This window comes from Clinocottus analis, unplaced genomic scaffold (assembly GCF_023055335.1).
Source record: "Clinocottus analis isolate CAN_PGR_092001 unplaced genomic scaffold, fCliAna1.0.p SCAF_11, whole genome shotgun sequence".
Lineage (NCBI taxonomy): Eukaryota > Metazoa > Chordata > Actinopteri > Perciformes > Cottidae > Clinocottus > Clinocottus analis.
The window spans coordinates 7,716,283-7,731,258 of record NW_027175832.1 but is presented as its reverse complement, the minus strand read 5'-3'; the positions used below and the strand labels follow the sequence as shown (position 1 = coordinate 7,731,258).

At 43.6% G+C, this 14,976-nt stretch overlaps 1 protein-coding gene across 1 annotated transcript; it reads left to right on the top strand.

Moving 5' to 3' along the window:
- Window positions 1-1,729: 1,729 nt before the first annotated feature.
- LOC137802470 (zinc finger protein 721-like) lies at window positions 1,730-12,847 on the top strand. Its single transcript, XM_068600358.1, has 14 exons — window positions 1,730-1,875; window positions 2,472-2,674; window positions 3,003-3,095; window positions 3,186-3,278; window positions 3,383-3,493; window positions 3,592-3,724; window positions 4,607-5,988; window positions 6,639-6,804; window positions 7,869-8,071; window positions 8,180-8,272; window positions 9,579-9,674; window positions 9,853-9,963; window positions 10,062-10,191; window positions 10,299-12,847. Exons 1-14 carry the CDS (start codon window positions 1,872-1,874, stop codon window positions 12,164-12,166), a joined length of 4,686 nt encoding a protein of 1,561 aa, XP_068456459.1. The 5' UTR covers window positions 1,730-1,871; the 3' UTR covers window positions 12,167-12,847.
- The last annotated feature ends 2,129 nt before the right edge of the window (window positions 12,848-14,976 follow it).

Here is a 14,976-nt window from a genome sequence, read left to right as displayed (position 1 = left end):
ATTACACACGCACAGACACACATATGCACACACTCTCTCTTTCTCTCTCGCTGTCAAACACACACACGAATATACAGTACACATGGACATGCATTAACACACCTAGCGCGCACACACACACACACACACACACACACACACACACACACACACATATACACACAACTATACTTCTGCCATCCATCCTCATAATAGACAGATGCTTACTTTGAATTTAATTTGGGTTTGCCAGAAAAATGTGACTTGACTGAATGTGACTTGGTAATTGATCTGATTTTTAAGCGTTTGGACATGTGGCGGAGATTAAAGCTTCATCAGAGAGAGCAAACATTTTTCAAAAGATTAAAAAGGCACTATGTCTAATTACAAAATGCACCAGCACACAGTGAAATGCAGCAATGTCAATGTAATGCATTACAAATCGCCTACATACAATGTAAACATGCTAAACTCTAATGCGAAGACACTTGATAAATTGCATGTTCCGTGTATGTGTGTGTGTGTGTGTGTGCGTGTATGTGTGTGTGTGTGTGTGTGTGTGTGTGTGTGTGTGTGTGTCTGTAAAAACAAAGGTCATGTGTCACATTCGAGTCGTCATCAGTCAAGTAGGTCAATGGGAATGTAATTCTTCTTTTTCAACATAATCTCTGTATCTTTAAATCTGACAATTGTGATTATTATTTTTTTTTAAGATTCATGACTTACTTAGAAAATACGCAAAAATAATTCTGCAATATTTTAAACTGAAGGTCTCATTGTGTTTGGTTTTAAATGATTGATCTTTAACTTTCTTAGTTTTCTGCCTTTTGCGGTCATGGGTTTCATGGAAGCCTATATATGTCCCCCAATAAGAGCAAAAATACACACACACACACACACACACACACACACACACACGCATGTACGCATGCATGCACACACACACACACACACACACACACACACACACACACACAAACAGTCAAACCGTTGACTTATTTTCTCATAATATGGATTTCACATCTGATTTGATCACCTTTCATGACCTTGTTTCTTCTTGTGATAGAAATGCTATGAATTAAAAATGGCAATCCAGTAGTTTGGCGACTATACAAGGTTTATTGGCTACTTTTACTCAAATTCAAATTCAGCGTTAAACACTTATAGCTTGCGTATTCGCTGGTATACGTAGTTGCAACTTATTAGCCCTGTGCTTATGTTTGGCTGTTGGCCTCACTAAAAGGGCTGACAATCCGGAAAAAAAGAAGTGTAGGGGAAATAGCCTTTTTAAGTAAACAAGGGCCCTTCTGTGATTTAACATGCACTGCGGGGATTTACTTGGTGTCATGGTGGCTGATGCTGCCAGATGGTCTGATGAGGCACTATCTAATTACTTTTCCCATGGTTCCTGTCTTTGTGATGAATAGTTACTGGGCCCTCTTTTTTGGAAGGCCTTCACCGCCACCACCAGGGGATTCATGCATCTACAGACGTCCCAATGATACTCTGGCTATGTGTAAATCTGGAGCGAGGCGAGCGACTGAGTGCTTTTATTTTTACTTTACATGCTGATTGTGTTACTTAAACGTGGTAATAAGAAGTCAATTATGTTTAAGTACATTTTTAAATGATGTTGCTTTACAGCTGATGGTTGCGTAAGTAGCCGACGGTGGGAGGCGGTGGAGCGACCGGATGTCAAGTTGTCAACCGAAATATAGGACACGAAGAAGTGAAGTCAGGAAGTAGTGTTCAGCAGCAGCGAGCATCTGTATTAGCTAGAAACTACTTTTCACTGCAGGATATATCGCATATATAAATATTTATTTTTATATATATTAATCCGAGACATTTTTCTGTGCCATTTTAACTCTCATAGCTCTTCGGGGAATGACATGGGTAACGTTTTTTATTTATTTTTTTGTCTCGGGTCACGTGGGTTTGTTTTGATGTTGTTAGCTTGCCTGCTAACAGCAACTTCCTAACTCTGACTTATGGAACTAATTAAGTTCTCACCATTCCTGAAAGTATTTTTAAATCGATACAACGCGAGGGGAAGATGTTTTTATGTGATATTATCAAACTGGGATACTCAAAATTCTAACTGACAACCCCAAAAGAAAAAAGAAAAATAAACTAAAATAACTGAACTCCGTTTTTTCTTTAGATTATCCCATCAACAGGCTAAGAAAACGCCATATGTCTGCTATTTACTTGGCACCTTGTGTGGGTTATGTAACTGCTGCCTGTGTGTGTGTGTGTGTGTGTGTGTGTGTGTGTGTGTGTGTGTGTGTGTGCGTGTGTGTGTGCGTGTGCGTGTGTTTTAGGTTTGATTGTACGACCTGTCTGTCTTCTCTCAGTGCATCTCTGCCAACAGTCGTGAAACTGTTCGTTGGAGTATAGATTTTTGTGTTTCTGGTGTGCCCGCTTACTTTTAATTGCAATGTTCTTTAACTCAAATAAATAATGCTGGAGTCCCCTGCTCCCCCTTGCAGAGGGCCCCCTGCCCCTGTCCTGTCTGGGGCTCCTGGTTCCACCTCTGAGGGTGAAGATGGCGGTCATGTGGAAGGTGCTTTGTCTGAGGAGCGTCACACATTATGGGATAGTGGAGCAGTTTGTGTTCTTGATAACTGAAGCCATCCCTGACATCTTAACAGACCAACAGATGAGGCTGCTCACTCTGGGCTTAAGAGCAAAGGTAAGAGGTAGAGATGATCCATATATCAACATACTATACATATTAGCTAATGAAACTATTCTTTGGATAATATTAAGCTTTATTGTTATTGCACACAGTAAGCAGCAGTACACTGAAATGCAGTTTAGCATCTGATCAGATTTTTAAAAAAGCATCATGGAAATCCTTAACTTTCAAATATAAAACAAAGATGATGGAGCATCTACATGGCATTTAAAATATATAGATACTACATTGGATTGCAGTCTAGTGTATTTTTTGTAGCTACAAAGGGGGGGTTATTGAGTTTTCTTAATTGTCAGTGGCTCCTGCTTGATGGCTTTTCCAGATGACATTGCAGATTTTGACTTCTGAACAGTCAGAGGATCTCAGAGGTGTTAAAACAATCTTGAGCAGCCTCCTGTCATCTCGCTCAAAACAGGTGTGTGTGACTTTTTCAATCGCGGACATTTCTGTCTGTTTTAATAAGCATTCGTCTTATATATTTAGGTGTGTATATTTTCCTTGACAGGTTCATCCAGGAAATGAAGCCCTTGAAGCCAACTTCAATAGGCTCGTTCAAAGACTCCTGGAGGACCCGAAAGAGAGAGAGCACTTCCTCAAGGTGCATCTCTATCTTCACCTCATTGTTTATTTAACGGAGCAATTTTTTGATTTGTCGCATGACAGTAACATGAGGTTTGGGTTGAAATGTTTCGCTACACACAGAATGTGTTTCCTGTGGAGTTTGGAAATGACTTTGATGCGGCTCTGGAGACACTAGTTTGTCAGTTCTTCACCAGACTGGAAGAGTTGCTGCTCATACCAGACTTTAAGCAGGTAAAACCTTCCAGCAATTTGCAGTTTTCAAAGCATTTCCAGAGATTGATTGTTTGTTTCAGGTCCATCAAAATCATACCTTTATTTGTTTGATAAAGACTGCAGTGTGGATGAGTGATACACCCTCTGCGCTAGAAGAGTACATACGGTGTGTATCCAACGAAGATGACCTTAAAGTACTGCTCAGAAGCAAGGCCCATTGTGGTAAAATGGCCAAGATGGATACCGGTGGTAAGTCAGTGTGCCTGAGATACCAGCCAGGGGTTTTATGTGCATATTAAGGCTGAAATAATCTGTCAATTAACTGTCAATTAATTAATTAGAGAGTGAATAATGAAACAAAAATACCGTTGCTGGTTCCAGCTTGTGAAATGTGAGGATTTATTTTACTCCAAGTTGGTTCACCAAATTGTAAATTTTGTTATTGGCATTGTTTAATGGTTTAACATTTAAAGTTACTGTAAGGAACTTTTAACTGGTTCAGAAAGTCTCAATTTAATACTAATGCCTATACATGACCCACATAAGCAAACAACAAGCACACTGGCTTTTTTTGAATAGTTATTCTTAATGCTCTTCATCTATTCCACACGAAATCCGATGAAACCAGGAAGGTTCAGCAGAAACTTCTTTAGCTCAAACTCCAGCGGTGCCTCCAGCTGCTACCAGCCCACTGCAGACAGACCCAGACCCGGCTTTGCTGGCACCTTCAACCTGCTGGCACTCCGACTTGGACGCTCTGGTGTAAGGAGGAGGGCCTGACAGTATCCCCTCTTTTGACCAGCAGCAGAGCTTTGTCTCATTGGTAGCCAACATCACCGCCACCTGCTGGAGGCCTGTGCTGTATGGCTGGGCCCGCTGGAACTAAGGGCGGCCCCCAAACTGGTGCTTGGAAACACAACCATAGAAATTGCTGAAATCCACATATAATTTAAATTCCTTGTAGTAGATTTAATTGAAAACAATGTCAACAGATTAATTGAGAATGACAATCATTTTTGATCGCAGCCCCATTGCAGATATATTACAGACACTTTGAAAAGTAACACTTTAAATTTTTACCAAATGAAAATTTATAAATCTCTCACTTTTTAAATGTATCTTTTCCAACAGTGCCCTCTCCTTCGGAGCAGCATCTCTTCTCATCCTTATCGCTCCCTCCTTCACCGCGAGAGACCGACACCAAATATGTGGAATCTAACGCACGGACATTGCGGAGCCAAAGAGGACCAGATGGGATTCATCCCCGGGACACAGGAGAAATGGAGATACAGGATGCAATATGGCCATCTGAGGAGGAGACAAACACTCAGTACAGCAGTAATGCAGAACAAACAAAGGGAGGGGAATGCAGTCCTAATGTTCACGTTGTGGAGGAGTTTAACAACGGGGCGTCGAACACCTGCCGAGCTCCCTCTACGTCCACTGAGAGTCTTGTATCATCCAGCTCCACAATGGGCCCTCCACGGCGGAGAGTTGCACACAAATGCGCTCAGTGTGGAAAGTGTTTCATTTACCGCTACGAACTGCTGGAGCATCAGAGGCTGCACACCGGAGAAAACCCTTACAAGTGCTCCCAGTGCAAAAAGGCCTTTAGGAGGACCTCTGACCTCTCCTCGCACAGGCGAACACAGTGCACAAAAGCCGCTTACGTTTGCATTAAATGTGGGAGTAGCTTTCAATCGCTGCAGGGCAAATTTAGACACCAGTGTGTTCGTAGTGTCCTGAAATTTGACTGTTCTCAGTGCGGAAAAAGCTTTAAGACGATGCACCTGCTGGGTAAGCATGAGCTGACCCACGGCCAGAGCCGCATCTTCACGTGCAGACAGTGTGGGAAAGTGTGCCCCAGTATGAGCGAGCTGAGATCCCACCAGAGGATCCATCCTCCCAAGCGGTCCAATCAGTGCACGCAATGTGGGAAGTATTTCCGCTCCGCCGCCTGCATGACTGCACATGAGCTGCGTCACAGACAACATAGAACACAGATTTGTGTTCAATGTGGCAAAGATTTCAAGAACAAGCACGACCTGAGCATCCACATGCGCAGTCACACAGGCGAGAGGCCGTTTCAGTGCACATACTGCGGGAAGCGTTTCTCCATGTCGGGAAACTTGAACGTCCATGTCAGGATCCACACGGGAGAGAAACCGTACCTGTGCTCCGACTGCGGCAAGGCTTTTGTTTCAGCCGGCGAGCTGCAGATACACAGACGCACTCACACAGGGGAAAAGCCATACAAGTGTGCCGTGTGTGGGAGGGGATTCATCATGGCGAGCAAAGTGACACTTCACATGCGCGTACACACCGGAGAGCGCCCTTACATCTGTTGCGAGTGTGGGAAAGGTTTTTCACGTGGCAGCGAATTGAAAAAGCACATCATGAATCACACAGGGGTGCGACCCTACGCCTGTCAGCTGTGTGCAAAGACTTATACATGCCTCAATCACCTGAAGAGACACTTGAAAACTCACAGTGTTGTGTCACACCAGACCGTCTAATTCCATTGATTACCATATAACATTTCATCTAATTAATGTTGTATTCATGCAACTGGCCTGTACTAAGAGCACTGTGTGTGTTATTGCTTTGTTGAATAATATCCATAGCACTTTGTCAATTCCTGATCCTGCATTGTCAGATCTGTTCTTGTTGTACCCTCTCCACTGACATTTAAATGTATTACTTTTTGTTTTATGACACCCTGTAACAATAAATTGCAACTAAGCTATGGCGTGCTCTATGCGTTTGTTTCTGACTGCAACATCATTTGTACATCAATCCAACAAGAAACATCCTGCAGACATCCTGTTTGTGATCCTCAAACATAATTATAATAAATAACAAATATGTTGCTCCTGTAATCCCGATATTGTGGGTTCTAGACTGTATTATAAGCACATGTATTATTTTTTTCATTTTAAATCTCGTGTATAAAGGAGTCAATATCATAATCGTTTCAATGGCAACCCATTTTTTTAATTTTTTTTCAAATATATATTCAAAACCTATTAATTTATATGATTATAAGACACATTACAAATACTGGGGGTATACAATAAAACATAGTTTATCAAGTTTAAACATTACTTTCAAGATTTACTTATTTGTTTGTCCAGAGGGGCGGTGCGTCTCATTTTGAAAGTAGGGTCACTTGGTTTCGCCTTATCCGGGCTGCCCCGTAAAGCAAAACGAGCCTCGCTGTTACAAACTGACACTGAATGGGCCGCCGCTCCCCCAGAATGAACAACGTGTTTCAGGAAGAAGTTGGCGCCTGAAGCCCCGTATGCGGCTAGCTAACACGCTAACCGAAAGTATGAAAGATAGTCTTCTGTAATGATTTCTCTTTCCATCGTTATTAAAGAAATCCAAAATGAACGACACGGGTATGTATTAGCTTGCGATGCTCGGCAAAACTGTGTTTTTATCGCTTATGCCGCTAGCTGAATGGCTAAAGCGAAGGATTAGCCGAGGCGCACCAGGCCTCGGCTAATCCCTGGAACAAGAATTGTTTTTACCAATAATAAGCCGGTTTTATCGGGCAACACCAGCGGCCTCTTGCCTGGTCTGGTAACGATAGCTCACGTCAACTCTGTGTCTCGTGTTGAATAACGACTTTCTGTCGGGGATGTTTATTCTGCGGTTAAAATATGTTATTTAGTTAAGTGTATTTAACGCAACATTTGTGGCGAGTCGGTTTTTTTTTTTTTTTTTTTTTTTTTAACCAATAGATAGCAATTCACGATTTATTTAGAAATAAAGCCAACTGTGAACGTCAGGTGTTTACACTGGTCATGTTTTTGCCACAGTTACTCACTATAAGTTACCTCCTGTGTCTTTGCTCAGTGTAAAAGTACTGAGTGGGTTTATGTTAGTAGTTATACAGCGATAAGTAGTACTACAACGTTCAGAGCGAGCTATAGTAGTGCAGTAAGTGTGTGGAGCTACACGTTTGCACAAAACCCTGGTGCTGGTGAACACAACCCTGGTGCTAGTAAATACAACCCTGGTGCTAGTAGTGAACACAACCCTGGTGCTAGTGAACGCACCCCACTGTGCTGTATTGCCCCCTCACGAGCCATTTCACCACAGGGATGATGGATACGGGAGGGAAGGGAATAGCGACGTCTGTAACGGTACTGTCTTTAAAGTGAGATGCTGTACTGATTGGGAACTGTATTGCTTTTATAGTCCCCTCCATGCTAAGAAAAGAAACACTCATACTCAAGTACATCATTAATGATAGTATGAATGAATATTTGCGTCAAACACCAAACTACATTTTTCAACGTCATGAGAAGTGACCTAATGTGGCAGAAGGTACGTGGTACCCATCTTGCTCTCGCATTAATTTGACCCAATTATTTTCTGTTTGAAGAATTCAGTGTCCCGCTGTCCTCGCTGGCACTCCTGGTCCCGCCGCTTCGGCTGATGTCAGCTGTGATGTGGGAAGTGGTACGCCAGCGCAACATAAAGCACTATGGGAAGCTGGAGGAGTTTGTGTCCATGGTAACGGATGCGGTTCCTGAACTGATGAGCAAAAGGGAAGGGAGACTGCTTTCACTGGGCCTGAGAGCGAGGGTGAGTGTTTTGAATTGTGTAGATCCATCATAAATATTTAAGAGAACAATCAATTAAGAGACACAACAAAAGGGTGTCATGCAAATCATGACTTAAATTTCCTTCTAGACAACTCTGGAGCTGTTGCGTTCTGAACACCCTGAAGATCTCAAGGCCGTGGAGAGCCACCTCAACCAAATCCGGACGTCTTGCATTGAGGAGGTGAGTGTTTTCATTGTTTGGTTGAGAAACTGAAATGATTAGGCAACTAATGCAGGAAATTGTTCATTTTGACTAAATGTTGAAACAAAAATGGCCAAACGTCAACTGTTTTCTACTGCTCAAAGATCAGGATTTGCTGATTTTTGTCTTTTATATGATGGTGAATAATCTTTTTCACATGCAAACCCATGTCAGTGTTATAACGTGGTTTGATTAAACATAATAAATCTAACTATTTGGGGAAACGGGTCCTCAAAGTTGACCCATCTAAATACATTTATATATCTTTAAAAAAAAACCAACATAAGTGTGGTTTTTAAAACATTGGTAAGGAAATAAACAAGGTCATCCACATTTTAAAGTACCTCAAAATTGTGTTAAAGCACTTTGTTTTTATAAAGTCCCAGTACTTTTGTGTTTCTAACTGAATCTTCCTTGTTTGCAGTTTTGCCCTCTACAGTGTTAAGCTTAGCAAAACATGTACAATTAATGTGGAGTCCGTTAAGGCTAGACAAATTGTAGATGAGGTGTTGTAGAATAATTCCAGCTGCTAGACCTTTTTATTGTCACATCACATGATCCTTTGCCATGAGCAGTTACAAAGAAGTTTCCCTTTGCTTCTGCACCAAAGTCTTCCAAACAAAGGCATCTGCTTTTTTCCTGACTTTGTACTACGCTTACACAAGTGAGAAGTAGAACACCTCCCCTGGCGTGGGATTTTTCTGGCTGTCTTTTAAGGAGCTGTATGACCAGTCTTTGAAAGTGATGGACTTGCACTGGTCCTGTGGGGCATCCTGAAGTTTCAGCATATGAATTAAGCTGATAATTAATACATCATCTGGATTATTTAAGTTACTGTATATTGGACCAAAGTTATTGACATTGTGGATAACTTTGTTTGTTAGCTGGCAGAGGATCAGAAAATCCTACTGTTGTGTTTATTTTAGTGTCTTTTGGCGGAGGGGTCGGACAAGATGCCACTTTGATGACCTCTGCTTCCTCAATGGTTGGCAAGTCTGGTTTATCAAACCATATTCTAACACTCTCTGAGGTTTTGTATAAGAAAAAGCTTAAAATGGAAAAGTGCCCGGTCAGAAAGTGATTGATTTCTGACAGAATGCTCCAAATCAATCAATTAGAAGACATGGGAAATTGTTACTTGCATTTTTCACTATTTTCTGACATGTTTAATTATACATTAAACAGATTGCCCAAATATAAAGATGCTGTCCACCCTAGTTGGTTGTCTTATTATATTTTGTTCACATTTAATTTAACGTGTTAATTTTGGTGTTTCCTAACCCAGACCAACGATCCTGTGATTGAAGCACCAGAGGCGAACTTTATGAAGCTGGTGCAAGGCCTCATTGAAGACACTGATGGCAGAGAACACTTCCTCAAGGTATACAAATATGTTTACACAGTAAGCTAAAATAACATTTCTGCCACAACTCAAATGTTATAAATCCATTTTTTTTATCACAGTTTTACCCAACTAAAACTTGGAAATGTTGGTATTTCCATTGTGATCATAAAGGATATTGCCATGTGCTGAAGGTGTCTGGTTGTTTTTCTGACAGAATGTGTTTCCAGTGGAGTATGGCCCTGACTTCGACACAGCACTGGAGACTCTGGTTTGTGAATTCTTCACCAGATTGGAGGAGCTGCTGCCAATACCAGATTTCAAACAGGTACAACAAGGATTTTAAAGTAAAGTCTATACATTAGGAGACCTTTCAACTTGAAATTCAAAATGTGTTTTTCTTCTTTGTGCCTCTCTTGTATACAGACGGCCTCCTGGATCAGTGCTGCCCCCTCTGTCCTCGAGGAGTACATGCAGTGTGTCTCAAATGGAGATGACCTTAAATTTCTTCTCCAAAGCAAACAGTGCCACGGGAAACTGGCTAAGTGTAGTGTTGGTATGTGTACATTCACTATAAAAAAAAAAGTAATAATGAAGTGTATTAGTTAAAGAAGAGGGAAGACTGTTGTATTCACAGTTTTCTTTCTCCTCATATTTCCCCAGCAGCTTCGTTTCAGTCAGATGATCTTCTCATTCCCTCTCTGTCTCTCCCTCCATCGCTGGAGGTGGCCATCACGTCCCACCCGAGTGCTTGCGACGACGAAAATACCGATGTTCCTCAGATCGTCATGTTTGACGAGGAGCTGTCCACGAACCCTTCCACCTCGGCGGACTTTCCAGAATCACCGAAGCAGGCGGAGAACTCGTCGTCTCCCCGCAGGAGGCAGCAGTCGGGGACGCATAAATGCCCCGAGTGCAACAAATGCTTCAAGCACCACTCTGTCCTCATTGAACACCAGAGAGTCCACAGCGGGCTCCAGCCTTACAACTGCTCCGAGTGCGGGAGGGCTTTCAGAACCGCCACTCTGCTGGCCGGCCACAGGCTACGGAAGTGCAAAAATGCAGCGTACCTGTGCATTAAATGTGGGAACAGTTTTCCAACCTCACTAGACAAATTTAGGCACCACTGCCCGAAACGTGGGCGCAACTACAACTGTGGGCACTGCGGGAAAAGTTTTCAAAAGTCTAGCAGCCTGAAAGAACACCTGCTGACTCACGTCCAAAGTCGCCTCTTCAAGTGCAGCCATTGCGGGGTCGGTTTTTCAGGGATTGGGGACTTGAAGTATCATCAGCAGGTAGATCATGACAAGCCATATCAGTGCAAGCAGTGTGGGAAGAGCTTTATCTCCTCCAAGTGTCTGACCAAGCATCAACAACGGCATGAAGAGGTCGGAGACATGGAGGCCAAGTTAATGAGTCGAGGCAAACATCGGAAGAGTGGCTCCGCTCATCGGACGTCCTCTTCCTCCAGGAAAACATCTGTGAAAGCAGCCTACCCGCGAGGACGAGTCACACATAACTGTCCACTGTGTGGAAGGAGCTTTAAGTACCGCTTTGAGTTTCTCGAGCACCAAAGGTTCCACACGGCGGTAAAGCCTTACAAATGCTCCCAGTGTGGCAAAGCCTTCCGCACAGAGGCTCACCTCTCCCGGCACAGGAAGAGGAAGTGTAAAAATGCGTCCCACATTTGCACAAAGTGCGGGTGTCAGTTCAGGTCCCTGCACGAGCGGGTCCGACATCAGTGTGTCCAGCTGCTGACGAAGTACGAGTGCTCTCACTGTGGGAAGACCTTCAAGATGGCCCACCTGCTGAGGAACCACCAGATGAGCGAACACCAGCTTCCCTACAGTCCCAACCACCGCTTCAGGTGCCGATACTGTGACGAGACCTTCCCCGGCATCAGCGAGCTGAAGTACCACCAGAGGGTCGACCACGAGAAACCCTACCAGTGTCAGGAGTGTGGCAAGTGTTTCCTGTCGGAAAAATGCCTGGCCAACCACGAGCTGCGCCACAACGACGACAGGCCAGAGAGCTGCCTGGTGTGCGGCCGAGGCTTCCGAAACCGCTACGACCTGAAGCAGCACATGCGCACGCACACGGGCGAGCGACCGTACCAGTGCACCCACTGTTCGCAGTGTTTCTCCACGGCGGGGGGACTGCGGAGCCACACCAGGGTGCACACCGGCGAGAAACCGCACGTTTGCCCCGACTGCGGCAAGGCCTTCTCCCAGATGGGGGCGATGCGCACACACAGGCTCACCCACACCGGAGAGAGACCCTTCAAGTGCACGGTGTGCGGCAAAGGTTTCACAATGGCACACAAGGTGACCGTGCACATGCGCGTGCACACGGGGGAGCGGCCGTACGTTTGCACGCAGTGCGGGAAGGCCTTCTCGGACGGAAGTGTGCTGAAGCAGCACATGCTGAACCACTCGGGAGTGAGGCCGTACCACTGCCAGATCTGTCCCAAGACCTACACCTGCCTGAACCACTTGAGGAGGCACCTGAAGAGCCACTCTAACATGAACTGAGTCGGGCTTGGAGGACGAGCGAGAGCCGAGCATTTGACCCACATAGGGACAGTAAGGCTGCTACAGCTGCAACGGACCCACTGAAGCAAGCAATACACGAAGGCGTGCTGACTGATGCCGGACAGTACAGTTCTCTCTTCACTGTAAAGTAAATATAGTCACGTCAGTCGTCGATGACTATTTGAAAGTTTAAAGCAATAGTTTGATATTTTAGGAACGTATTTACTTTGTTGCTGATTCTTACACAAGAGTGGTGTCGAATCTTCTCCAATTTAGAGTGTATTTTACAAAATATGGAACAATTTCTTAAACATCAGCACAAGCTTTGTCCCCTCATTTCTTGAACCTTTTTTTCCATTTTTTTTTTTTCTTCAGTTTCTCATGCATGATGTTTGGATGTTATTCTGGATATTATTTAGGTGAGAAGCTGTATGTTCAGAATCTGTAATATTGATGAAGATATATATTTTTGGAGAGGCCTCGATAGTGATGAAAGTGAACATGTCGGTTCTGTGTAAATATGCTGAAAGAAACAAATATTGTGAGATTGCAAAGTTATAATGATGGCTCCATTTATTTTCATCACTACTTTTTTTTTCCCTGTAGGCCGTTTATTTATATCCCCCATTATGTTATTGTGAGGTTTGTAAATGTCACATTAAATGACCTGGGTTATACATGGCGCATGTTGATTTCATTTATTTAACAGGAAAATGTCTAACAGAAATAAGTGTGAGCAGTTACATTTGCTATCGGAAGGTTTCACTAGATGGCAGCAAGTGACCAGTAACTATTTTCCACCTTGCGTCATCAGGCAGTGGTTTGCAACTGGTATATACTGAGTATTGAAAAAACAACAACTCTGTTTTACTGCCGACTGGAGACAATTCAAGACATCTCAGAAGGGACTAGTGCAGCGGAAGTCAGGCTGGCCCATTTCCTCTCATTAACTGCATTTGGCGTGGCTCAGAATCTTGATTAGTGTGCAATTTCCGGCTGTTTCGACTCGCGCCTGGCAGTATCTGATGTGGTTTGAGTCACAACAAAGACGATCACTGCATGCCGTTTTGCTGCATTTGCATGGTGCCATTTGATCTGGACCCCCACCGTTCCCAGGGCCCTTACACTTTAACTTGGACCTCAGGCAAATGAAAGCCTTGTGTCACGGCCTAACCTTGAGATTATTATCCTCCATCTGTGCTTTGATGACTTTAGTGTATTTCAATTTCTCCCTTGGGCCGTGTTGTGTTTCATTTTATTCGTGGTCACTTTAGTTTGCAGAGTAGTTTTTGAACCACATTCTTTTAAAACAAGAAACATCTTTGCCATTCAGGGAGATCAAACCCCAAATACTGTGTTGGTGGTAGTGGTGGTGTAGTAAATGTTGCAAGCTGTTAAGAACCTCACAAAAACAAGGCCAGAGACACTGTCTGTTCCCAGCACTATCCCTATGCTCCTAATCTCCACAGAATTAGAATTCTGTGGAAACTTACACTCAGTCTCGTCTGCCAACGGGCTGAGTACAAGAAGACATTGTACAGAACCTCCCAGCTTAGGAAAGTATGTGTATTCTCTTTTTTATGGGTTCATTCACCAATGGATTTCCATGACTCTTGCATGATTTTAAACCAAATTTCCATGATCAAACATTTTGTGAAATCTGGTTGTAAACGTGAAAAAGTGATCAAATGTAGTATTTAAACTGAGGATTTCAAAGCAGTATACCTTAAATGATTCAAATGAATGAGAGACACTAGTTGGATTAAAAGAATAAACATTTATATAGATGCCTGTATGTATGCCTGCTTACATTTTGAGTGTCTTTCTTTGAAAAACATACTAATATTCCAAAACGTTTGGGACTTTTCCAGGGCTGGAAGTAACCATTTTAACATTCCATGACTTGTCCAGGTTTTCCATGACCATAAGAACCCCATATATATACATGTAATGGAGCTTTATCCTGACCTTTTTAAGGACATGTCCTATACCCTCTGGGTGAACGATAAAAACTCCCTATTAAGTTAATTCACGGATCTCAATCTGCCAGTTTCAGGACTGTAAAAAAGGGCTCACAAGAGGTGTCCTCCTTTGAACAAAATCACCATCGTAACAGGGGGAAAACTAAAAACACTCCCTAAGTGCTTGGCTCATGAATTCCTCGTGAATTTTATCGTGACGTATTCCTGATGAGGGGCTGGGATTGAGACGTCCCAAAATGCATGCATCACACTTTATATGCACCCCAACAGCTGCCAAACATCCAGCAGATTTACCGAGAGCTTGCTAATAAACACAAATCATTACCAGATGACCCCCTCCCTCCACCCTCTCTTTCTCTCTCTCTCTCTCTCTTTACCACTCCACCTCCCTTCTCCCTGAATCAGTGGAAAATCTGAGCCCAGGCCAGAGCTTCCATGCAGTCCCACAGTTTTGAGCACACACAACCACCCGATGAAGGATCCACGCCTCCACTCTCGGCGGCCTCCCATGGAAGTGCCTCGCTGCACCCCGAAACTCTTTCTTTTCCAATGCCCTCTCCAAGATCAGCCCACGGGGAGCCCTAGGTGGCGCTGTGTCTCCATCTGCTTCCAAGGAAAAATCGGAACACACACACACACACACACACACACACACACACACACACACACACACACACACTCCCCTTTCCTCCTCCTCCTCCTCCTCCTCCTCCTCCTCTTCTTACTTTAATGTCCAGGTCGGGTCTGGACGCCAAAGTGAACCAGATGTCCTCAAACCCCGCCCACAGAAAAGAGAGACTTCCACAGAAAAATAATACAAAATGCTTC